The sequence below is a fragment of the Plasmodium chabaudi genome (assembly GCF_900002335.3).
Source record: "Plasmodium chabaudi chabaudi strain AS genome assembly, chromosome: 7".
Lineage (NCBI taxonomy): Eukaryota > Apicomplexa > Aconoidasida > Haemosporida > Plasmodiidae > Plasmodium > Plasmodium chabaudi.
Genome location: NC_030107.2, coordinates 530,854 through 557,854, shown reverse-complemented (window position 1 = coordinate 557,854; position 27,001 = coordinate 530,854). Strand labels below are relative to the sequence as shown.

The 27,001-nt window shown below is 23.1% G+C and overlaps 6 protein-coding genes across 6 annotated transcripts; 3 read left to right on the top strand and 3 right to left on the bottom strand.

Annotated features, from left to right (window-relative positions):
• Positions 1-587: 587 nt before the first annotated feature.
• Positions 588-2,189, bottom strand: PCHAS_0714400 (conserved protein, unknown function; the record flags this gene model as incomplete). The annotated part of the gene is made up of 5 exons (XM_016797663.1): positions 588-615; positions 834-896; positions 1,014-1,100; positions 1,243-1,932; positions 2,023-2,189. The coding sequence occupies 5 exons, from the start codon at positions 2,187-2,189 to the stop codon at positions 588-590; spliced, it is 1,035 nt and encodes a 344-aa protein (XP_016653594.1).
• A 942-nt stretch (positions 2,190-3,131) lies between these two features.
• On the top strand, positions 3,132-8,698 carry PCHAS_0714300 (condensin-2 complex subunit D3, putative; the record flags this gene model as incomplete). The annotated part of the gene is made up of 5 exons (XM_016797662.1): positions 3,132-3,545; positions 3,689-3,871; positions 3,990-4,134; positions 4,256-4,819; positions 4,902-8,698. 5 exons carry the CDS (start codon positions 3,132-3,134, stop codon positions 8,696-8,698), a joined length of 5,103 nt encoding a protein of 1,700 aa, XP_016653593.1.
• Positions 8,699-8,966: 268 nt separating this feature from the next.
• PCHAS_0714200 (conserved Plasmodium protein, unknown function) lies at positions 8,967-9,461 on the bottom strand (the record flags this gene model as incomplete). Its single annotated transcript, XM_016797661.1, has 2 exons — positions 8,967-9,104; positions 9,348-9,461. The coding sequence occupies 2 exons, from the start codon at positions 9,459-9,461 to the stop codon at positions 8,967-8,969; spliced, it is 252 nt and encodes an 83-aa protein (XP_016653592.1).
• A 720-nt stretch (positions 9,462-10,181) lies between these two features.
• PCHAS_0714100 (conserved Plasmodium protein, unknown function) lies at positions 10,182-10,625 on the top strand (the record flags this gene model as incomplete). The annotated part of the gene is made up of 1 exon (XM_732829.2): positions 10,182-10,625. One exon carries the CDS (start codon positions 10,182-10,184, stop codon positions 10,623-10,625), a length of 444 nt encoding a protein of 147 aa, XP_737922.2.
• A 743-nt stretch (positions 10,626-11,368) lies between these two features.
• On the bottom strand, positions 11,369-13,667 carry PCHAS_0714000 (3-oxo-5-alpha-steroid 4-dehydrogenase, putative; the record flags this gene model as incomplete). Its single annotated transcript, XM_016797660.1, has 10 exons — positions 11,369-11,402; positions 11,522-11,615; positions 11,775-11,891; positions 12,040-12,097; positions 12,283-12,391; positions 12,537-12,659; positions 12,812-12,941; positions 13,069-13,149; positions 13,354-13,395; positions 13,565-13,667. 10 exons carry the CDS (start codon positions 13,665-13,667, stop codon positions 11,369-11,371), a joined length of 891 nt encoding a protein of 296 aa, XP_016653591.1.
• A 3,470-nt stretch (positions 13,668-17,137) lies between these two features.
• Positions 17,138-26,913, top strand: PCHAS_0713900 (conserved Plasmodium protein, unknown function; the record flags this gene model as incomplete). Its single annotated transcript, XM_016797659.1, has 2 exons — positions 17,138-17,309; positions 17,597-26,913. The coding sequence occupies 2 exons, from the start codon at positions 17,138-17,140 to the stop codon at positions 26,911-26,913; spliced, it is 9,489 nt and encodes a 3,162-aa protein (XP_016653590.1).
• Between the last annotated feature and the right edge of the window lie 88 nt (positions 26,914-27,001).

Below are 27,001 nucleotides of genomic sequence, written 5' to 3'. Positions count from 1 at the left end.
TCACGGAATTGGACAATTCATTATATAATGAAACTATATATATGCACATAATAATAAAAGGGTGAACCTAATTATTTTTTTCGGTTACCCATTCCAAAATGTACATAAAAAATAAACATAAAAAAACTCAAAAATTTAAAAAAAAATAAGTTAAAATTATTTGGAAAAACTATAGTATATCCAAAGAAAATACAAAAATAAAGTAATTAAATTAAGGCTAAAATTTAAAGATATAATAAGAATGATAACAATATCAGAAATAGTAATGATATAGACATAATATTAGTAATAAAACAAAGATGGAAATTGTATGCTTTAAACAAATATAAAAGACACTCGCTCTTTATATGATATCCTTCCCTTTTTATTAACATATTATCCTCGTAATAAAATGTATTATAAAAAAAAGTAAATAAATAATAAGAGGGTAAAAGTTTATGATAGGATAGGGAATTTCAAACAATCGAAACCCAATTGAGATGGTAAATATTATCCTTCTGTGTACTACAATAGATAAAGAAAAATGTCGGCTCTATATGCATCCACACATATACACATTTATATATTCGTTTCTTTACAAATCCTTTTCATTTAGCATTTTTGTTCTTCATTAATCTAAAATAAGATGGCAATAAAATTATAATATTAATTTATATAAGACAAAACTATATATTTCCAAGGAATACTATATATATAATACATGCATACATATATCTGCTTGATCAATTCGAAACATATTTTTTTTTAATTCTGCAATGGTAAAAATATGCTTAATATGTACAATTTAAAATGAAAAATTCACAAACGGAAAACTTCAAATTAATTATGTATACCTTTTCTTTTCCTTTCGCTCTTTGTTCAATTTTAATTTAAATAAGTGCCTTTCATCATGTATTCTAAAAATGGTATCACAATCGGACAATATGTTTATATTGCATTTGCAAAGGTATAAATATTGAGAAAACACTTTTTATTTTATATGTTTATTTTACTTTTATTCATTCAATTCTTACTTGTAAAAATCTTTTGTTTTGGATAAAAGCTGCATTTCCTCTTTCAATTTTTTTGGATGGTCCGTGTTCAATTTTGCTTCAATTTCCCTACAAAATTATTGGGGGTGTAAAAATAAAAAATAAAATGGATGGTATGTTATCATATTCGAATGAAACTATATTTATAATATGTAATGATTTAGTCACAATTTTTCTATATATTTTTGTTTTTTATTGGCGTGTTGTTTACTCTGGTAATTGAACAGAATCTTGTCTCCAATACACCGAGTTAAGCGAATTCGTTTTTCTTTTTAAATCAATTAATTTGTTATTTAGGTAAATACATAAATTGTTGTCATCTATAAGTCTAGGAGTAATAATTATTTGGTTATCTTTTTTGGTTTTAATAAAAAGGTTGTCAAAAAAATCAATAAATTTTTCCCATTTGTTAAATACTTTATAAATTGATATTCCCGACGATACAATTTTATGATGATAATAAGAATATTCAAAAACATGTTTATATATATCTTTTATATTAATAAAACAATTATTATGTTGTAAATACTTAAATAAATTTAAGGCAACATTTATAGCACTATAATTATAATGTTCTTGCTTATAAAAATAATGATAATCATTACATTTATTACTATACAAACTTTTGAATTTTAAAATTTTATTTTGTAACGATAAAGGGAATCTTATATTTACATTACGAATACATTTATACATATCTTTTTTATTATGAAACGTAGCATAACATATGTTGTTGTTTATATAGGGATCATTTCTGTGACTTAAGCACCTCAAAATTTTTAGTCTACCATATTTATTTAAACTTTTTCGTAGTCTTTCTTGAATATATTCATTAGTTTTGTTATTTGGTAAGTTTGTTATCTCGATAGTATTTTCCCCGTATATATACATATATTCGTACCTGTATTAGAAAAAGAGTGTAGAATGTGTATATGCTTCCATTATAGAAATGTTTGCTTATATTCGAGAATATATAGAGCTATATTGGTACCCAGATTTAGGTGTGCAGTATCTCCAATCAATTAAGCATTTTGAATTTTTTGAATATAAGGGCTGATGGAATAAGCTTGCATTTATTATTTTTTTTTTCTTCTTTTCAATATAGCATTTTATTTTACTACCTCCTGGGTATTTATGAAAAAATCTTTTAAAAATCATTATAATGCTAAAGTGTGGCTAAAACATACACTAGTATGATTTCATTGTAAGGCCCACCAAAAATGTCAAATAATCCAATAATATATTCATATCCTTATATATATGTGACTGTGTAATCTATATATTTAATCATATAAACACAAAATATAATACTTACATATAGGAAAAATGAATACTTAAAATTTTACATTATTTCATAATATCCATTTTTATTGGATATATGCAAAAATAAATTAATTAAAAAACTACACAAATAAGAAAGAAATAAAAATAAAATACAAAATAACTAAATAAATTTCCTATATATAATCCAATTAAGAATTAACTTAAAAAATTTATACATATTTTGTTTTTAATTTCGTTGATTTTATATACAGAAAAAAAGGGAGAAAAAACGACAAAATATCCGTAGAATAAATAACAGAGTGCGTTTGAGGTTCCATCAAAATAGCATACATATGAAGTAAAAAAAAATATTTAATATTAAGGTATTAATAATTAAATTAACCAAATATATGCCGTAAAAAGAGACATGATATTTAATTAAATCAAAATAATAATTATTTTCTCATATATATGTATAAAAATGCATAGGTAAAGAAAACTACAATATTAAGAAATGTGCACACAGAAAAATAAAGGCATACACACGGGGAAAAGTATGTATTATAGAAAAGAGAGCGGCAAAAAGGTTTATCATTATTATTATATATTATTAACTTAAACGATTAAACTAAGTAATATATTGTAAAATAAATTAGGTGTAATAAATGATGTGATTCATATTTTGATTACATTAAAATTGTTTGCACATGCATACGATAAAAGAGTATGGTCTGATTTTTATCATTAAAAAATATTAATATAAAGTGGAAAAAATTATGAATAAAAGGGACATAAGTAATAGGCATATAACAGACAAAGAGTAAGTAGCTAAATAAAATGGAAAAATGTAATAAGAGAAAATTAAAGGAGGATGTATCAAACAAAAGTGGAAATGAACATGCTGGAGAGAAAAAACAAAAAACGAAAATAGAAAATAAAGCAATAAATGAAAAAAAGTTGTATAACAATTTGCAAATACATAATAATGTTCTTATAAAATTTATTAAAGAAAATGAAGAAAAATATGGAAAATTAGAAAAGGATGAAAATATATATAGAAAATTAAAATCAAAATTTTTGTCGTTAAATATATCAAATGTATCAATAGAACATTATGATTCTTTTGATTATTTTGAAAAAAACAAAATTGATTTTCTCCTTCCTGAATTAGACAATATTGTTAATTCGTCAAATGTCGATGTTTTGAAGGGCCTCAGTGACGTGTCCTTTTATCCGAATTACAACGAAACAGTTAAAAAAAAATGGAAAAACAAAATAGTGAAAATAATGCTTATGTATTAGAACTTTGAAAATACGCATAATGTTGCGGAATTTTTCTCATTTTATTTTATGTTTTATTTTATTTTGTTTTATTTTTTTATTCATTCTTAAAGATACGAAAAAGAATTGTGGAATGGTTAGTCAAGGAAAGAACCAAAGATACAAACACAACAGATGATGCTGAGCAAACAAGCATATCATATTTGTCTAGCATGAACATTCTTCTAACTTATTTAATATATAAAAATGATAATTATTCTAATTATGCTTGTTTGATTTGTTTAAATATGCTGAAAGTACGATAAAATTGCACTAAAAATAGAAAAAGCTATGCGCAATAATGTATATATCTGCATAAACAAATAGTTGTATCTTTACTTCTCTTCTTCATGGTTATTTCTTGAATATTTTCAGTGGATGCATATTGAAAGAAAAAAACAAATGTTTCGGCTTTTCACACTAAAAGGAATATTAAAAAGGTTTTTATTATGCGCTCACTATTTGAACGATAAAGAAATAATGAAAATTAAAAAATTGGAAAACGATCAATCCATAAGCGGTATGAGAAAAAAGTATAAAATAGAGAAAGATGTATCTCATTTCATTATTGTCTTTTTAGTGTGTGTAAATTATACCATTGATGTGTCATATATACATATGTATGTATTTTCTTTTTAAAGATGAAGATATAGGCGTTTTAAAAAACATATTTATGCTGTTGTATGAAAGCATAGAATATCTTGACATAAGTAATTTGGTTAACATAAATAGTAAAAACTGCATATTTGAGCTCATAAAATTTTATATAGATTTATTGAAATATCCATTAATTCATTCAGTTCATATACTATGTATAAATTACCTAATAAAAATAGTGAGGAAATGTTATGATATTAGATTTGAATATAATATAAACGTGGAATTATATGATATCGGTCCTCATGTAAACATATTTGTAAAAATTGTAAATTTAATATTTGCAAAAATCTTATCTATTTTGAAAGATATAAAAAATTCTGAAAATATATATTCTATTGAAGAAATAAACAATATTAATAATTTAATAGTTTTACTATTTACAAATATATTGAATAGTTGCATAAGAATAATTATACCTCAAGTATTATATAATGATAAACAAAAACAAAAGTATTTATTAAATAACGAAATGACAAGAACAACCAAAATAAACAAAATTAAGGATGACGACTTGGATGCTGAAGACAAAATAGTTCTTAATGCATGTAATGACTAAAAAATGAAATACATACATATATATGCTTATATAGACACATTTCTAATAAATTTGAATGTTTGTCTTTTTAGGTAATCCTGTTTTTTCGTTTATCGAAATATTTATCATTAATAATAGTGATAAGTATGAAAAGACTGTATTTACAGATCTAATAAAAATAATAATTAATAATTGTAGAAGAATTGAAAAAAAATATAATGTTATGAAAATAATACACGATGAGTTTATGTTGCATATTAAAGGGGAAGACAATAAAAAAAATGGAGATAAATATTTAGATAATAATTATTTAAAAACGAAAAAAATCAGCAAAAAGCGATTGGAATCGACAGCATCTTTTAAAATATCCGACGATTGTAATTCTTCCGTTTATTCAGAGACAGAAGGGGAAGAAGAAGATGAAGAAGAAGGGGGAGAAAATGGAAAATCAGAAATAGCTGATAGCCAAACAGACAGTCATGAAAGCGAAAAAGAAACAAATAAATATTGTCCTGTAAGCAGAATAAAGAACAAAACAAAAAGTATTTTAGAGATTGATAACAAAATGTATTATATTGCTTATGAATCAGTGATGATTAGATATTTAAATTTACTTTTAAAATATATGAACTGTGAAAAATACCAAATTCGGAATATGATATTAGACCTATTTTTAATATTAATAAAAAAAAAAAAAACGGATAAAAATGAAAATATTTATGAGAAATTATTTCGATTATTTTTAGAAAGATTAGAAGACCCAAACATTGTAGTAAAATCAAAAGCATTGTCTATATTAGTAATATTAACAAATAAAAAACATCATAATAATAATCTTGTTCGTAACTTTATATATAATAAAAGAAAAGAAAAAATAAATATGTATAAAATAATATCTTCTAACATATTTAGTCATAGAAGTAATATAAGAAAATTAACAATACAATATATTGAAGTTATATTTGAAACATTAATAAGTCAAAAATTAAATTATAAAATATTTCTAATATTTATTTCTAATTATTTATATTCTTTATCATTTGATTCGATCTTATCTGTAAGAAGACAAGTTTTATTAACAGTTAATATTCTGTTCTTAATGGCTAGCAATGATGAATATATAGGGAAATTATGGATAACTATTATTTTGTCAGCTATAACAGATACAGAAGAAACAATAAAAGACGAAGCCATCTCAATATTTATAAATACATTTATGAAGGCATCTATTAATTGTTCTATATTTAATACTAGTGAAAAAAAAATCACCCAAGTTTTGGAAGAAAATGGATTGACCTATTTCAAGGCATTAACAACGTTTTCCCATGAGTTAGAAACAAAAAAAGAGGATTATAAAATCACAAAAAGCGGTGTAGAAGTAAATCCGATTGTTAAAAATGGAAGTATAACCGACTCGGTCATACCTGATACAAATCATAGAAAATATTCGAACAATATTATCAAAAATAAAGAAGGATTGGAAAAAGAAAGAATAGAGTGTGATAAAAACAATGACGGTGTGATATTACTTATTGAAATATGGGGAAAATATTTTGAAAATAATATGAATAATTATTTTTTAATATTGTTAAAAATGATGACAAAATATGATTTACCAAATTTTAATCTTATATTACTTTGCTTAAAACAAAAGAGAAATAATGTCTTAGAAGAATTTATAAAAGGAATAAACACTTTTATATATAATTTAAGATATTTTTCAATACGAACCTGGAACACCTTTATATTTGATTTTATAATAGAGTTATCAAAAGAGTACCAAAATAGTATTAATTTTGAAAGCATATTATTTTTGTTGAGTAGATGCTATAAAATATATTTGATGAATGAAGACGAAAATATTAATAAGAACAATATAATTGATAAAAATATTATGGGTGAGAACAAAATCGAAAAGATAAAAGAGAATCCAGAAATAAATAACACAATTAAAACTGAATTTCTATTTGATTCTATATTAACAGATCAAGAGTTAGCAAATGAAAAAAAATCGTGTCCTAATGGTATACTAAAAAATATCATGCTAAAATTATTCACAATAATTTATAATCTTCTAGATAATGAGAATAATGAAGTTAATGAAAGCTTTTTAGAAATTATAGAAAATACAATTTTTAATTTTAATTGTCCAATTTGTTTTATATATATAATATTAAATATATTGATAAAGAAAAAAAAAAATGTAAATCAATTTATAGATAAGCTAAAAGATAAGATTCACTTTTTTTTCGAAAAAATCGAAATAATTCCATATAATAACGTTTTTTGTAACATCTTAGTTACTTTTATATTTTTAATCAATCATTATAAAAAGCAAGACACCGAATTTTTAACTATGGCATCTGAAAAGTTGAAAATAGTTTATGAAAACATATGTAAGGATAAATCATCAGGCAACAGTGAAACAACTATAGGCGGTGAAGATTCTGGCACTTTAAGCCGCCTCGATGAAAATATTATAATGGTAAAGAATTGTATATACATGGCTCAATGTATGTTGATAATAGATAAAGACGTGATGAATAAAAATGATTTTTTCTTAATATTAGAAAGAGATTTAAAAAATTCGAATACATCCATGAATATACTGAATAATTTAATTATCCTGACTTATTACATGATAAAAAATTTTGGAAGTTCGTGCAACAAATTTGTATTCAATCTAGTACGTTTTTTTAAACACGAAAATTCTTTTATTCGGTATTTGTCTTTTTATATGTTATCGAAATTAATTTCAGAAGATTATGTAAAATTTAATAATCAATTTTTTTTTGGCTTTTTATATTTATTGGCTGATAAAAATGAGATAATAAGAAAACAGTCGTTATCTGTTTTTAAGCATATAGTATTAATATATAACAAAAGTAATTTAATAAATTATATGATCGATTTTATATTTGTATTAAATAATTTCTATTCTATTAAACTAAGCAAGCATTTAGCACACATTGGAAATCATTTTGAAATAAAAAACTCTGAAGATAGATATAAAATATATTGTTTATTAATAGAAAATTTAACCAATAGTGAAAAGTTTTCCTTTCAGCAAAAGTTGATAAATGAATATCTAATTCAATATGTTTATGATTATGATAATTATTATTTTTCTGATGAGCATGCAAAGGAAAAGAAAGGTGATGATGGAATTAACACCCGAGCTAAACATAATAATATCATTCCATTAAATGACGAAGGGAATGAAGGGTCTGTACTAAAAGATGTTTTACTCATATTAAGTTCCCGATTGATGAAAATAAAAATTAAAAAGGATTTTGCAAAATTAGAAGAAAAAAATAAAAATATAAAAATAAAAAATGTAGAAAGTAGTGTTAAAGTATTAAATGATCTTATGAAAAATATATTAAAAAAAAATACACTTCCTATATTATTGTCTTTGCGTGCAATTATGCTTAAAACTAAATCATTTTTTTTTAAATATATAAATAATTTAATAATTTATTTATGTATTGATTATAAAGATTCATTGGAAGAATTAATATTCGAAGCCCATATCCGAAATGAAATATTTAGTGATATACAACATTTTGTCTATATTGACGTTATCCATTCTGTTCATAATAATAATGATATCTTCAATAAAAATAGTAACATTAATATTGACATAAACTTTTTAGAGTTGTCTCAAAACCAAATGATCGAACACAATTTGGAAAAAAATATGCATAACAAAAACATCAGGAAAAAAAGAAATATTCATAAGAAAAAAAATTATGATAATAGTGATGATACTAGTGACAATAGTGGCCGATCTAGTGATTACGAGGAAGTTTCAAATGTTTTGCACGGTATCCACAATAGACACCAATTATCAAAAAATAAAAAAACAAAAAAAAATAATAATAAATAAAACGCCCATATACATGCACTGATATGTATATACTTATTTATTTGTAAAGTTTTGGCTAGTTTCGTTTTAAATGCAATGTTCTATCTTAGCTATATTTAAGGTTAAGACTATAATCACATATTATTTGGGCATAATTTAAATATGGCTACTATTATGCTGAGCCTAATAACATCATGATTTAATTTACCCCCCAAAACTTTGCGCTTTTTGTTCAATCCATATCCAATATTTTCCTTTTCTCTTCATACTATATATAATTACATAAGCATCATGACGATATATCCACTGGCTCATCGTTTTGTTTTTTCCCTTCTTTCATATTCAAGAACTTGAGCTTGTTATATGATGAAGCACACAACTTTTTCGCAGTTTCTTCAATTTTTTTAATTTCAACTAATTTGTTTTTCTATAATACGAAAAAAAAATTATAAAATGAAATACTTCTAATGAAGTTGAATTATGACAGGTTTAGAAAAAAACGAATGAAAAATTATATTATATAGAGTTAATATACATTCATATGCAAACAAATAAACATAAACTACGTCTATTAATACATGTCCATGGAAATTTGTTGTAGCTATATATATGCATATTATTATAAGTTATAAAGCTAAAATAGATATAGAAAAACCAATTCAATTATTACCTTTCTTAAACTTTTTACAATGACTCTTTCCTTAATTTTTTTGGGCCTTTTGGATTTATTTTTCCTTTCTGTTATTTTTTTTTTCGCTATTTTAACCTTTATATTTTGCACCATTTTCAACAAATATATAATGGTAAAGTTATGTATATAATCACGATTTGTTATTTGAAAAAAAATTGAATTTGATTAATCCAATTTTAGTAAATATAAAAATTAATTAAAAGCAAGAATGGCGACTAAAATTTATCAAAATAAAAATCTGATAATTGCGAATATTTATATGGCATATTTATTGTTATATACGTATTACTTTTATTTATTTTTTATATAAATAAAATAGCCTGTGCTAAATATTACATGTATGCGCTTTTAATATACGCAGAAAATTTTTCAATATAAACAAAATAAAGTAGAAAAATATATGAATGAAAATAATAAAATAAAATTACGTATAGGGCATGGTATAATAAGAATAATTTTTTTTAAATTGTTAAAAAATGGTACAAAATAAAATCATATTTAGGCGTATGTAATATAAAGATAAGATAAGGTATTTTATATTAAAGGATATGAAGGATATAGAAAATGTTTTAGTAGCTATTTTAAAATAAAAATGGGTGGCATTATTGTACATACGTATATATAATAATTATATGTGGATACAATTTTATATACTTTTTTGAAATATAATTAATGAAAAAAAAAAATATAAAGACCATATATATACATGGAATTTACAACACTGGCCCAAGATAGTTCAAAAGATAATAAAAGAAGTTGGCGATAAAAACAAAAAGAATATATTTTTTCTCATAAATAAAATAACACTAAAGTATGAGCGGAAAAATCCCCAAACTAATATTAAAGTATGAAAAAAAGGAAAAAGAAAGATTGAAAAAAAATAGTAAAATAAATAATGCACCAAGCAAAAGTAGCAACTATAGCTATATATTTTTTGTTTTTTTGTGTAATAAAAATAAAGTTGTTGAAATAAGAACAAATAATTTTGACGCATTTCAAGGGGAAATAGTAGAATTAAAAATATATCCCACTAATAATAAATTGAAGGGAGTAATCTTAATAAATGCAACACACACAACAAAAAGCTGTACATATAAAAAGTTATACATTCCTTTATCATATATTAGCACATGCATACCAGTTGTGGACAATACAAATGCAAAGGAACAAAAGGATATATCAAATGCAATTTTAAATAGTTATAAATCTTTATTGGTGAACGAAATATATGAAAAATTTAAGAAAATTGGTGGATAGAGTCTTAACTAAGCTAGGAATATAAATGAATAAGACATCAAATTATACAACACCATATGTATACATTTGAATTAAAATGCGCATGTAGATAAAAAGGAAAGGGTTTGGTATAATTAAAATTTTTTTTTGTTATATTGGGTCATTCGAATATTATAATTTTATTAAAATAAAAATATTTTTATCTCCTATTAAATATTAGGGATAATTGTTTTATTTGTACATGGGCTTGTTATGTTTTCAATTACATACAACATTGTTGTATTATATATATAGCGTATATATTTTTTTTTAATTATTTTATTTTTTTCGTATGTTTTTTATTTGAAATAATTAATTTTATTTGAATTTAAAAAGAAAAAAGTTTAAAGATTAATAAAAAAAAATAAAAAAAGAGAATTACGAAAGTACATATATACAAGTAAATACATACATATACATGTGCCATAAAAACAAAAATAAAACTTAAAAAAAATTCAATTTTTATTTTTACTTAATCTTTCACATTTATTATTAAATATATCATATTATTCTGGAATCTCTAATGTTTTTTTATTACTAATATTTCTTTACTTTTGTCTTTTTTTCGGGATGAGTTTCCAAGTATGCCATTAATGCTATCATTGAAGCACACTTAATTAATAATAATGATAAAGTATCATTTGTTTACAAAAAATTTTAAACCGTTTTTATATAGTAGTATACCCAATTCTATCATGCTAACATAAATTAATAAGATATAATACTCACAAAACAAATGGGAATATTGCCTTTCTATTTCTGCGTAAAAAAAAAATATATATAGACGATATATATAATACTGCATATATATTTATTAATGAATTTATGAAACTATAGATTAAGCTAATTTATTATACAAAATTATTTTTATAAATTACTTTGGATAATGTGGAAACTCCTTTTTGTAACTATTGTGCTTCTTTAATGCCCAAATTGCCATTTGTGTTATTGCAACACAGCAAAAAATGTAACCTTAAAAGAGAAGAGAAAGAAATAGCGTACAAATATGTATATATATTCTTTCTTTAATATAAGTAATAATTGAACGCTTCAACAATGGGTATGAAGAATTTATTAACTTATTATTCCCCATATATATATTGATTAAAAAACAATTGTTTGATTTCTCACCTGTTAGTGTATTTGTTATAAGTGAAAATATAATCCATATTAGCGATTCATAAAAATAATTTGCACAAGATATGTAATTAAATCCATATCCATATGGTATCCCCCTGGTTTTCGTGCCTTTAAAAAAAATAATAAAACATATATTTATAACGAAATAAATTAATATTGTCTCATGCGCTATTCTGTATAGATGTGTTCACAAAGTAGCACATCATTCATTTTTTTTTTATTCTGTTTCTAAAATTATGTATAATATATTTCTTACCTCTTGGTCTTAAATTTTTTAATATTAAATGACATTTCAAATTTAAAAACTCTAAAACCTGAGAAAAGTGCAAACAAAATATGAATAATTATTCATGGAATTATATAATAGGGTATTTTTTATTATATCCTTGAAGACCCTAGTTATATATATGCATTAGGTAATAACAAAATAATGGGGAGCATAATAATAAACACAAATTGAATAATATTCATATATATGATGATATAACGAAATTATTACTAGTAACACAAAAAAAATATAATAGACTAAATGTGGTTTGGAGCCCAAATTGTACGGCTTGTATTTCGGGTGAAATAAATAATACCCAATATTTACACCGCATAATATCCTAAAAAACAAATAAAATAATAAATTTTTGAATAAATATGAAGCATAACAAGATGCGAATTAAAAACATTATAAGGAAACAGCCAATGTGGTGATATAATAAAAAATAGTAACATAAATAAATAACTAAATCATATATATTTTACCAGTAATGCCCACAATTTATTGGAACCCTCATTATTGGCATAGTTGCATTGCTAAATCTGTGGACAAATAGGGATTCAAATTCTCTTTTCAAAAAATGAAATAGCAAAAACCATAAGGATAATCTGCATTCCATTTAAACAGTAAAAAGGATAAACAAAAATATATAATAATGAGATAACAAAAAAGGAACTGATAATTATGATTGAAATATTCTTATAACAAATATCGTATTGTGATTTTTTTTTTTTTTTAATTTGTATTTCTTGAAACTTACATTTGGATTATATGCTTATTTTTTGCACTATGGGAATAAATATATTTATCACAAAAATAAAAAAACGGAAAAATCAAAATTGGCCCTAAATATTCTATAACATAAACTAATCGCCATGATATTTGTACACCTACAAAAATAAAATATTGAATATTCAAAAGTGTATATTGTTCCTCTTTAGCATTAGAAAAAGAGAGTACACGCACAAAAGACATTATATATATTGTTATACTATGTGATTATATGTAATAGCTTACCTAAGTCCTTAAATATTAATATGTCTCCATCTTTTATTCCAATTTCACTTAATGTTCCACTAACAAGCGTTTTTCCTGTGGCTATAAAAATATATAAAACAAAATTTATTAATTAAAAAGATGCTTATAAATTATATTATTTGTAAAGCATATGAAACATGCTATATTGTTTTATTTCTTTTGTTATATATTTTTTTAATGCTGTTCATTTTCGTATTAATAAGGTCTCTACATCCACATATTCAAGCATATATATTATTTCCAAATATAACATAGAATAATTACCATTATCTAAGTTCCATTTTTGCCTTTCAGGATAATAATGGTCTAAATATAAATGAAAAACAAAAAAATAATGTTTTTTTATTTAAAGGACTGACTTATTTTTGAAATAGCTTGTATACATATGCATTTCAGTGATATTCTGTTATTTTAAATTATAGATATAATTTGTTGTATATAAAATGATTTTATGTATTTTGGTTTTCTTTCTTACATTTGATATAAAATAGTTCTTTAAATTTGTCAACTGTTGTTGATGGGCTAATGTCAAAACAGTCTATAAATTTTCCATTCCTTTTTCTCAAAATTACTTTCATTTTTTTCTTCTCATATAATTATTACTATTTATAGATTATATTTTTCTTCCTTAACTTGACCCGTATATCTGATTGCAAAGTGTGTTTTATCTGCTATCTTTTTTTTTTTTTTTTTTTTTTAATATTTTTTGATCGAACATTTATATATGCTGTCATATATCACTTGCATTATCCTTTGTTTATCTCAAATATGTTTCCACGAAGTATTAAAAACATGTGCATATAATTTGAGTTATAGATAACTTGTATTCAATATGGAAAAGCCCCCAAAAAATGAGAATTCTAATGCTTTTCGTATCAATACATTTAGTATCTTTATAATACATATATAATACACAAATATATGTTATATATATACATGTTCATTTTTTACAAGTTGACATTTTACATATTTAATATGTATGGTTACTTGTGCCACCTTTTATTCATACATATTTGCAATATATAATAAAAGGCAAATATATATATAATACAAATATTTTTGTTTTTATCAGTTCATTTTGATTTTCATAAATCATCAATTTTTTTTTTATTATTATTCTTTTTTTGTTATTTTCAGTATATAAACAAATATTAACTTTTTTTTATTTATTTATTTTAGTAATATTATTTTATTTATTGTTTTTTAATGGATACTCATTTACCCATATTTATTTTACATATTTTGTAGTGTTTCCACGGTTTTTTTTATTTGGATATTTTATTTTTACATGTTTTTTTTAGCAATCTATTTTTCCCAATTTTTATTATTTGTTCTTTATGCTGCCGTTTTTCACATTATATTTATCTAACTGCATATTATAAATACTATTATACTATATTTTATTTTGTTATGCACTTCTTTTATTAACCTTCAAAAAAAATAATATATATGTATAAATAAATTATATTACATATTATACATACATATATAATATTATTTATTTATACAAATAATACAGTATTATTATATATACCATTTATATAAGCCAATTTTTTTTTTTACACATGATTATTAATTTTGGAAAAATAAAATTTATTACTTTAAATATATACGGTTTTCAGAATAAAAAGAAACACGAAAATTGGAAATATTGAAAATTGCTTATTAATAATACTTAATTTTAATGTATTTATTAGTATATACGCTTATTTCTTTGTTTGTTCAATTTTTTATATGATACAATATAAAAGCAAATTTGGGAAAATACATAGCTTACAAAAAAAAAAAAATTTCAAAGAATTTGTAGTTTTAACTAGTTACGATATTATGTAAACATTTGTTGAAGTATATATATACGCCCATGTTATATATTTATTCATTTATTTATCTATCTGTCGATGCATAATTTTATTCGGTCTATGTTTCCTGACTATTGGCGTTGGAAAACTTTCGTGTTTCCCCTTTATTTGCGCAATTATTTAATACAATTTTTTACTGCTTGGAATTTTGCACTTGTATTGAATTATCAAAGCATATATTTGAAAAATGTCGAATTTATAAAAAGAATAGGAAAAAAACAACTCCAAAATTAACAAATTTATATAATATATTCTCCACATTTTACATATAAGATGTTGCAATATTTGTATTACATGCTATGTGGTATTTTGTACCCTCTTAGTTCCTTTTTCCTTTTAAGATACAATCTATTTTTTTAATTTCTATTGATAATCATTTTCACTTATTTCGACATTATATGTATAGTCCTCACAAAGACCAGCACTTCGAGGGATATACACAATTTTAGTGAAAAGGGGAATAAGCTTATAAAAATATAAAGATATATACAAAGTCTTATATCTTCATATTTTATGTATCAAGCTAAAGCTTTCCCCTTTCGCATTAGTTTATCACCTTTGGTTATCTATAATTTATATAATTATTAATAGGCACATTATAAATATACAAACAATGCAATATAACCTTTATAAATATTATATACATAATAAGTTGAAATACTAGAACAAAAAGAAACCATTGAAAAATTATTTAAAAATAAAATTTAGTGCATAAATATTACATTTTTTTAAATATATGCATTATGCGCAGACAGTCTATTTATAATTCTCTTAATTCAAATATTGTTTGTGAACATATCCCCAAAAAATTAAAAGGGAAAAAGGAAAAAGTTTTTTTTACTAATTTAAGCATTATATAGGTATATCAAAGTGATGAGAGAATTATATATTATATATACGATCCATACACACATAAATTTACGTATTTTTTTATTGTGTCTTATTATCGCTTATAAAAATATAAATATTAATTTTCCATTATTGGAGAAAAGACTAAAAATATGGCGAAATTTTATAAAATAAAGAGTTAAAAATATATTATTATTCTTAAAAGACGGAATATAATATTTATATTTATAGTGAAAATATTTTTCACTACAATTATTTTTTAAAAACACATTATTTTATCTTTTGAATAAAGAGGAGAATTATATAAATTACGATTTATAGAATTTCGTATTAAAACAAAATATATATACTCCTTACGTACATTAATTTGGATATAGAAAACTGAAAATCGAACGATATTAATTGGACATCGAAAAATCATATCATTATTCAAGCAATAAGAGATAAACTTAGTTTTATATGTTTACTTTTTTATTATTAACATACTATATTTGCTTATAATACATGTATAATACACATAATTAAGTGTGTATGCATAATTATATTCTATTTGCGAAATATAAAAAAATAAATAATAATAAAAAAACGGTATTTGCACAAATAGTAAGTTATATATAAATAAATATATATACATATAATGTATATTGTATATATGTTTGATTAATTATTTAAGGTCTAATTACACAACTATACACATACACTACTAGAACAATTAGCATATATTATTTTTATCTGATTTATTATTATATTATTAATTTGTATAATTTTGAAATCCTTATGATAAAAAAATAGGCAATCAAATATTCTGAATATAATAACTTAATATAAACCAGTCTGTTATTAGTATTTTTTAAATTTCGGAAAAAATATTAGTAATGAAATAAAAAATAATAGCGTATAAAAACATATATTTTTTTATAATTGTAGTATGTTACAATTTTTTAATTAATATTTTTGCCTAATTTTAAAAATACAATTTTTAATATGCATTTTTTATATTACATAATTACACATTTTCATTAGTTTATAATTATTCATTCATTTATTCGTTCGCTTATTCGTTCGCTTATTCGTTTATTTATTCGTTTATTTATTCGTTTATTTATTCATTGATTGATTGTTATGTTAACCAAAATTATTACTTTTAAATAATTCGAATACTATGCATACAGTATGTATATATGGATACAAACACATCCTTATAGGTATTGGATAATATATAATATTTCGAGTAATGCGATTAATTTTGAATTATATACATATATACTTTTTTTATTTGTGTGGGTTTTTCGTTTTAAAAATTTAACTGATGTTAAAATAAACTAAATAAATAAAATACGATGGACAGTGAATATCATGAGCCCACGAATAAAGAAAAAGAACCAATATTATTAAATAATTCAGATTATACTAAATCGTGTGACAATAAAACAACACAAATTAAAAATTTGAGAAATGACGAAAACCAAAGTTCCCAAAACATAAAAGAGGACGAATGGAAAAAAGACAAAGGTAGGAAGAAAATATAGCTTTTCATATCTCCATTTGTTTTATTTCTATAGCTGAATATGTAGCAAAAATATGGTTATATATACACACTCAAATGAATTTATTGAGAAAGTATTAATTTCAATGTTTTTATTTTTCAACGATAAAAAATGCAATACACAGTTTTAAATATAATAACATGGCATCAATCATTATATATATACGAATTCAAACATGTTTAATACATATATACTATTATATGGACATACACACATATAATTTTTTTAATTTATAAATGTTAAAATTATTAGGTGATACAGAAGACAATTGGAATCGCAACATGGACGATATAAACAAAAGACAGGAATTCGAAACAAATGGAACGACATTAAAAAATAGTGGTATAAATTTTTATAGTAGCATAACTGATAGAATATCAAAATTGAAAACGATCATAAAGCATAAAAAAAAAAGTAATGCCACAGATATACAGGAAACAAAAAAACAAAATGAAGAAACCAAAAAAGATGATTCTAAAAATGTTCAAAATAAATCATTATATAGCAACGAAACAGAATGCGATAATAATATGAAAAATAGTAGTAATAGTGAAAATAAAAAAAAATATAAAAACAAAAAAGAAATTGAATTATTAAAAAATATTGCGAAGCGAAATTCTTTAAAAAAAATTGAAAAAAATATAAATCTTTTATTGGTTTCTGAAGATGACGACGATGATAGCATTGATAATAATTCTGTTAATGAAAATCTCAAAAAAAATAATGGTACTAAAAATATTAACAATATGCAAAATGATAATTCTACTATGAGCAGTTCATATCATACAAATATAGAAAAAAGCGAAGAAAGAAAACTTCTTTTAAAAAAAATGATTGAAAATTTTGAAGCCCCTTATAATAGTGCCGATTATACTGAAACTGGAATTCACACTAAATTGGGAAATAAAAATAATGTACTTACTACTATTAACCAAAATAGTAATAAAAATATAAATAATAGTAAGAATAATGAAGGATATGAGCATGAAACCATTAGAGGGGAAAATAATGATTTGCTACACAATGATGATTTTGATATATCATTAGTGTCTAGTGATAGTTTAAAACAGGATTTTAGTATTTATTCATTTAATGGAACAAATAATTCTAATAATAAATATTTTCCAAATAGTATTGATAATATGAATATTAGTAAAATTTCTGGATTTTCAAAATTCAAGGATTTAGAAACACAAGGACATAATGCATTTACAGATTCTTTTAATTGTAATAGCGATAATAATATCAATAATTCTTTTAGTAAATATATTCAAGCAAATAATAAAAATGAAAAAGGAAAAATATATGCCAATATAGATAACATTCCAGAGCCCCATTATATAAAGAATATTAATAATACAGAAGGAGAAATCTCATTAAGTCAAAGAGAAAAAAGAAAATATATTGATAATTCAAACACTGATGATTGTAATAATTCTTTTCAGATTTATATGAATAATAGTGGAATTATTAATAAAAATAAAAACAGTATAATAAATAATACTGTAGAGAGAAATTTTAATCTTAGTAATGTGAATGTTGAGCATTTCGAGAATTCGGTTAATAATCAATTAGATAATAAGTATATGGATTATCCAAATTATAAAAATTATATTGATTCCATGAGTGAAGAATATGAAAAAGGAAGTTTAAAAAGTTACATGTCTTCTGAAAATAAGCATAACAATAATAATAATATAAGTTCAATGTCTACTTTTAATAACAGTAGATTGGATATAGCTTCTTTTTCTAGTAGCTTGGATGGTAGAATTACCAAATTACCTAATGATATCGAAAATGGAAAGTTTATTAGTAAAATTCACAATAATATGGGTGATAATATAAAAGGAAATCGCCTATTAGGAGCCGAATCACATTTAAGTATGTCCCCTTTTTTTTATGCCAATTCGGAAAATATAGAAAATGTCGAAATTTTTGATCAGTCAAACAAAAAAAGACAAAATAAAGTCGAAGCAATAATGAAAAACAAAACTTCAAACGATATCCTAAATGCTATGAATCATGAAAATAACAGAACTTTGAGTAATAGCAAAGGTATGACTTTGAAAAGTTGCGGACGCAGAGAAGAATTAGATGAAAAACAAAGTGTCCTAAATGACGAATATAGAGAAATTAGTTTACAAGATAAAGAAAGCAAAATAGTATCAAATTTGGAAAATAACGAAAAGTTTGATAATCATTACAATGAATATGAAATTGATCAAGCGAATATTAACGAGATATGTAAAAAAATTAATTCTATATCAATGTTAAATGATCTTAGTTTAACTAAACTAGAAAGTTTAAACAGTAGTATATTAGAAGCGAATACAAAATATAATGGTCATGATAATTTTTTGGATGATGTTATTTTGAATGATAGTATTTTTAATCATTCAAATATGATAAGTAAAGATAATAAAGAATTAAAAGAACTTAATATATCAGACAGCTTAAAACATAATTTTTTTCATTCAATGAACAAAAGTGAAGAAGATAACATTTTTAAGATATCCAAAAGCTATATAGAGAATTCTTTACATGCTAGTAAAAAGGATATATTAAATATGAATGTTTCCCAAATTAGAGAAAAATATGAACGTCATCAAAACAAAATGAGTAATTGGGGTATGAGCTTGAATAACTCTGATAATATTATTATAAATAACAGTGATTCCTTTTCTAATGGCAAAGATAATATATTGAATATAAATAAGAATGAAATCAGCGATAACAATAGTACAAATTTTTATGATGACGAAAAAAAAATATTTACTAGTGAATCTATTGATAAACGTGGATTAATCGACCAAACTCAGATAAATAATATTACTAAACACTTATATGATATAAAAAAAGAAGAAAAAGAAAATTATAATAATATAAATGAGCTTCGATCAAATAAATCCATAGTCGCGTCTAAATTTTCCTACAAATTAGATACAGATGTATTGCTAAAAGACTCGACAAATTTTGAAAAAAATGATTATATAAATTCTTTACGAAAATCAAATACTGACATAATTGGTTATATAAATAAATTTGTTGGATCTAAATATGTGGGTGAAGAAAATGAAACTATACAAAGTAATACCCGAATCAATGAAGACACAAAAATTGAGGATAGAAACATACCTATTTTGAACGGCTCGAGGAATGAAGATAATATAAAGAATTATTCCATGATTTATGGAAATAAAGGGAATAATAATAAAGCTAATGAAGACAAGTTAAGTAAAAAGGAATCAGAGTTGCTTAATTGCATAACAAGCGATATATATAATGAAAGAAAGATATACGAGAACGAGTTATATGTAAATAAAGATGAACTAATTTTAAATGAAAAAATTTTTAGGGATAAAAAATTAGAATTCAGAAAATCTTTTGAAGATGAAAATATTCCTTTTAAAAATAGCAACCATTCTAATGATACACATAATGACGAAGAGACCAAATGGACTAATTATTCTGAATTAGATTCAGAAGAATATTTTAAAAAAAACAAGACAGATGCAAGTACAAATAGTATGAGTGATCCAATAGTAAATAACATGAAATGGGAAGACGACATGGATATAGGTGCTGTTGGTGATAATATTACTATATTTGGGAAAAATAATTCTTTTAAAGGAGTTAATTTCTCAAATAAGGATTATAATGCCAACTATGGGGAGATAAAAAATGTAAAGGACGATAACGAGAAAAATATAGATAGAAGTATTAAATCGAAGAACGAATTGAATATAACGACAAGACATGAACCAAAAAAAGAAAATGAAAAAAGAGAAGTGAATGAAGCTAGTGAAGTTGATATAAGTTCCGATATGATTGAAGGTCAAATTGCAAAAATGAATTCAAAAATTTGTGAAAATGATAAAATAGCGCAGAATACTGCTTATGAAGAATCCAAAAAACTATTAAATAATTATGATGACATAGTAAGAAATAGAAATGATGTAAATGAAAATGCATTTAATATTTTTAAAAATAATACAAAATTAGAATATAACAATTACAATAGTGATACAGGTTTTAGTGATACGGGAACAAATAAATCATACATTTCAACAACAATGAAATTTCCAAATGTTATATCAGAAAAAGATGACAAGAAAAAAAACAAAAGAAAACGTAGCTTCGATAATAGTACTACTTTAGATGAAAAAGAGAATATGAATATTATAAAAAGTACCTTTGATCAAATAGAACATGAAGCCAGTAATTTCACTGAATATCAAATAATGGAAATATGCAACGATTCAAAAAATGGCGAAAATAATGGTCATAATGGAAAAGGCGGAAATAATAGCAGCCGAAATAGTATATGTAATGCATCTCATAAGTCTAATGATATTAAACATAGTAACATAACGAATATGTCAGATGTCTTAAATTTAAATGATAATAAAAATACCAAAATTCTTTTTTTTGATAATATTAATAATTCATCAGAATATTATGATATTCCAAAACCAATACACAGTTCAATATTTGACGATGAATCCAATCGATGTAAAGAAGATGCAATAAATAATAAACAATATAATCAAGATTATCAAAATAATCATATTGAAACAATACCTTTAAATGATGTTAAAGGTTTTATTATTAATTCAAATTTTAATGATAATTATATTTTTCCAAGTAAATCCTTGAAAAATCACACAGGAACTTTAACAGACCCCCAGAATGCCACTAATACTACCGATGCTGCAAATAATGATTTGCCTACAAATATAAATACCCCAAATGAGGGTCTCAATAATGAAGAATTCGAAAATGGTAATAGGAAAATTATCAAAAATAGAAGCCTCAAATTGGTTACCGAAAATAATAATTTCGATATAGAGAAAGAAATCAATCCTATCGCCGGTGGTAATAACATTCATAATAATGCAAATCGAAATGATCAGCCATATGAATCCGAAAACTTTAATATTGCCAATAGAAATGAACAAAAATTACAGCAGCAAAATGCTCTTATTAATAAAGAAGAAAATCCTATACCTAATAAACAGCTAATTGAAGAGGGTGTAATTGTTAGAAGCTTAACTGATGTAAGGGATCAAAAAGAATACAGACAAAAAATTTGTGCCGAAAAGGATTCAACAATTTACTTACCTAATTATCAACACGAAATTAGCAATAAATGTATAAACAAAGTGGTTCCAAAAATTCCTGAAAAATCAAATGAAATGCAAAAAGAAAATATTGAACTATATAATAATAACTTTAAATCGGTTAATAAAGACAATAAGATAATCCCATATGCACATATATCTAGTGAACAAATAAAAATAAAAAATAATAGCGCAAATTTAGTATCTGAAAATTTAAACGAGTATCCTTATAACCAAAATTTTATTTTTGGTCAAGAAATATATAATAATAATGTTATAAAAAATGGCGAAAAAATTGAGAAAGCTAATAGTTTTATATCAATAAAAGAAAATAATGACAAAGAATTTCATACAAATATAAAATCTCGGGATAATATATATGTTTATGCTAATTTAAATAATTCTAAATATAATAGTGAAATATATAATACTTCAAGGGATATGAAATATGGAAATTATAATGATATAGATCCTCAAAATTATAATAAAAAGGATAGTATTTATAAAAATCGAAATAAATTTGATGATAAAATATTAAACAAAGTGAATCGAACAACTGATATATCAGAACATATATATATAGATGATGCAATTATTTCTGCTTTGGAATTAAATAATGGAAGAATTATCAAAAGAAGCAATACATGTAATGAACAATCAAAATCATTTAAAAATGATCATATAAAAAATGAAATTAATAATATTGTAAGACACCCAAATTTTCGAACAAATAATGAATATTTGGATAGACATGAATATCCATATGAAATGAAATATAAAAATTTAAATATAGCTTATCCTCATATTCATAACAATATGAGTGATATTATAATTCACGATTCTCAAAATGATGAAAAAAATAAAAATACAAATCTCGAATCACATTGCAATTATAGGCAAAATTGTGAATGCAAACATAATTATTATAATGGTGAATTGAAGAACAATGAATATAATAAAAAAGAAAAAAAAGATATGTCTACAATGACAAATCCCATTTATGATAATATGAAACAATATAATAATGAAAATTTTTTAGCATATCAAAATTCAAATCAAAATTATGTAAAGCCAAAATCTGTCTATAACGAAATACCACATTATGTAACAAAAAATGCAGGCCAAGATGATTCAGAGCATTATATTAACAATAATGATATTTATACTGATTTACGAGATATTAACAATTTACTAGATGCTAATCTTATAAATCAAAATTATATTGATCGATATATGTCATATGAGCGAGTAAAAAATCAAAGGATAGAACCTAATAATTTAGATTGTATCGATAATAACCCTTCTTATGATAAAAATAGGCACGTAAACAATTTAATAAAAGAATCCAAAAATAATACTCATAATTTTTGTCTTGCTAACTATGATTTAGAAAAAAATGTTTATGAGGATGAACTAAGTAGAAAAGGTACAATTTGCAACGAAATGACAAATCATTTTATGAAAATAAATATGCAAAATGGTGAATATATTGAAAAAATGAAATGTGACCATCATACAAATTGTATAAATAATGTAAACAACAAAATTGAAAATTCTGAAAATGCTTGCTATAATAAAAATCAAAATTATAATAACAATATAAATAATAATTATAATGTTCATAAGAAAATTCCAAGCAATTATTACTATAATGAATCAAATGCCGTTGAATGTAAAAAATTACCTCCCAAAATGATGAATAGTCCCAACCAAAATTGTGACCAAGGATATCCGAAAAAAGCAGGCACAGATTGTTTTAATTACAATCATGACAATAATAGTGCATGTCAATATGCATCTTCCAATTACATACTTGAAGAAAATAAAATATACACCGGACATTTTGACACCAATTTTTGTTCGTCTGGTGATAATAGAAATTATTACGGAATAGAAAACAATCTATACTATGATGATGAATATATATCTCAAGAAAATGGAAGAATAATAAAAATACAAAGAGATCCATTTAATAATAAGGACCAATATTTTAATAACCCAATATATAATCAAAATCCCCATAATGTTGATAATACTCCGAATAGTCGATATTTTAGAGAACAAACCCAGTATTCCGAAAATGAGAACAATGAAAATTTGATGAAAACACCTCAAATGAAATATAATAATTTTAACAATGATAAATGTGATATTAAAAATATTCATGATAATAATAAAATAAATAATGAACACAAATTTTATGAACAAAATAATTCCCCTCAACAAAAATGTTCTACTTGTGCCTGTCATACCCGAGGGAATTATAATGGCGAAATGGAAATACTTGAATATAATAATGGGAATAGACAAAATACGTCTGATCATAATAATAAAATTGAAAATAACCCATACATACCTAATGGAAAAACATATAAAAATATCTCTCCTAATAGCAATTCTGATCAAATAAATAACAAAAAACTGCATAAAACTAATACAAGCAATCTTCATTTGAAAAAGACAAATTCAAATATTCAATTCGATGGAAATAAAATGCATAATAGTGAGGCATATGGGTATGAGAAAAATCTTGAGATAAATGATCAAATAATGACGAAAGACAAAATAAGCATAGGGGAAAAAGAAACTAATATTTGTCATACTGATAATAATACAAATGAAAATGATGCCGATAATAGCGAGACAAATAAATTATACAGCTTATTTCGCGAAAAACTTGGCGAATTAGGAACGGGTCAAAATGGGCAAGTGCTAAGTCAACTTATGGATGTAATGATAAACATACAAAATGATTTAAAAGATGTAAAATCGAAATTATTGATAAAAAAGAAAAATGAAATAGAAAATAATGTGAAAAATGGAAATACCCTCGACAATGATCAAAATAAAGAACAACTAAATGATCAAGCAAATGTCAAAACAGATGAAATACTAAAAAGTAAAGACAGTGAAAAAATGACTGAGGAATCAAATGATGATGATATTTTTACATTAAAAAAAGTAGAAATGGCTATTAATGAAATGCATCGTAGTATTTCTTCTAAAAATATAAATAACCAGAATATAGAATGTATAAAAAAGGAAGAAAAAGAAGTCAGAATACAGTCTCAATTTATCGATATTGAGAAAAATAATAATGTAGATACATACTCACGGAATAAACCTATAAGATCGAGTAGTAGAACAAGTAACATAAATAGAGATCGTGATGTCATTGTAAAGAAAGATGATAACGATAGAGATGCAAAAAAAAAAGATGGAAAAGAAAATAAAAGAAATGAAATAATTATTAACAAACAATTTAGTAGTAATACAAATGTTGTGTTAAAAAATTTAAATTATGAATATATCGAAGATTCTACAGTTAGTAAATCTAATAGATTATATTTATTTAATAAATTTTTTACATCGCTATTTTATGAAGAAAATACAAAAATGCACAATTGTATTATGTTTAATATTTATAATATTGAGCAAAAAAGACAGACACATAAAGTTACATTACTTTCTGAAAAAGATTATTATGATATTTATAATTTGGCATACAATAATTTATTGTTCTACGCTTTTGATTGCTATAAATTTTTTAGATATATAAAATATAAATTTAGAGATACATACAAAATATATGAAAATTCTACTATATGCTTGTATATAAATAATTGTTATGAAACTAATTTAATTAAAAGAATATTTATCGAACAAAATTATATTGCAGATAGTATGCACAGAAGCAATACCCAAGATAACCCTGAAAGAACAAAAAACAGAGATAGTAAAAAGTGCGAAAGCAAAACTGATTCGGTACAAAAACAACCAGTATCCTATACACTAAACGAAAAAAGGATATTAAAAACATCAACAAAATACTTTTTAGATAACTTCTTATCCCATATAAACAAACAAATTAATATAAAAAATATTATACCATTAATGAAAAAGGAAAATTATGAATTTGACCAAACAAATTTATATTTTTTTATTTCAAATTTTAATTTAATGGATAAAGTTTTTAGTGATTCTCATGGGTTTGATTGTAATAAAAAATTTTTTGAAAAAAATGCATCTAATACGAAAAATTATGCCATCTTTTTTAAGTTTGTTCATGAGGCAACCAAATTTTTTGATACATTTATTGGCGATAGTTGCAATTCCAATAAAAGACACAACAACAGAGAAAAAGAGGCCTATGCAAATGATCGGTTAACTAGCCATGCAAATAATTCCGATGAAAATGATAATAAAAATAATGGCAACAATCAATTAAGCAATAGAGGTTGTTATAGACTAATAATAGTGGCCTTACATAAAGGAAAAACTTTCAAATATGAAAATTTCCCATTTCACAATTTTATGAAATATAAGAGTAATGAAATATACAATTATTATAATAATTATGATTCGATATATTTTAACAATGGGACAGTTATACTTTTTGACTTATCTTATGCCGTTCCCTTTTATTACATAGAGTACTACAAGAATTAATTTCGTAAAACAGCTTTTTAAAAGACTATTTACTCATTGTGAGCATATATTATGAACAATTTTTAAAAACTTTTTATAACCATAATCC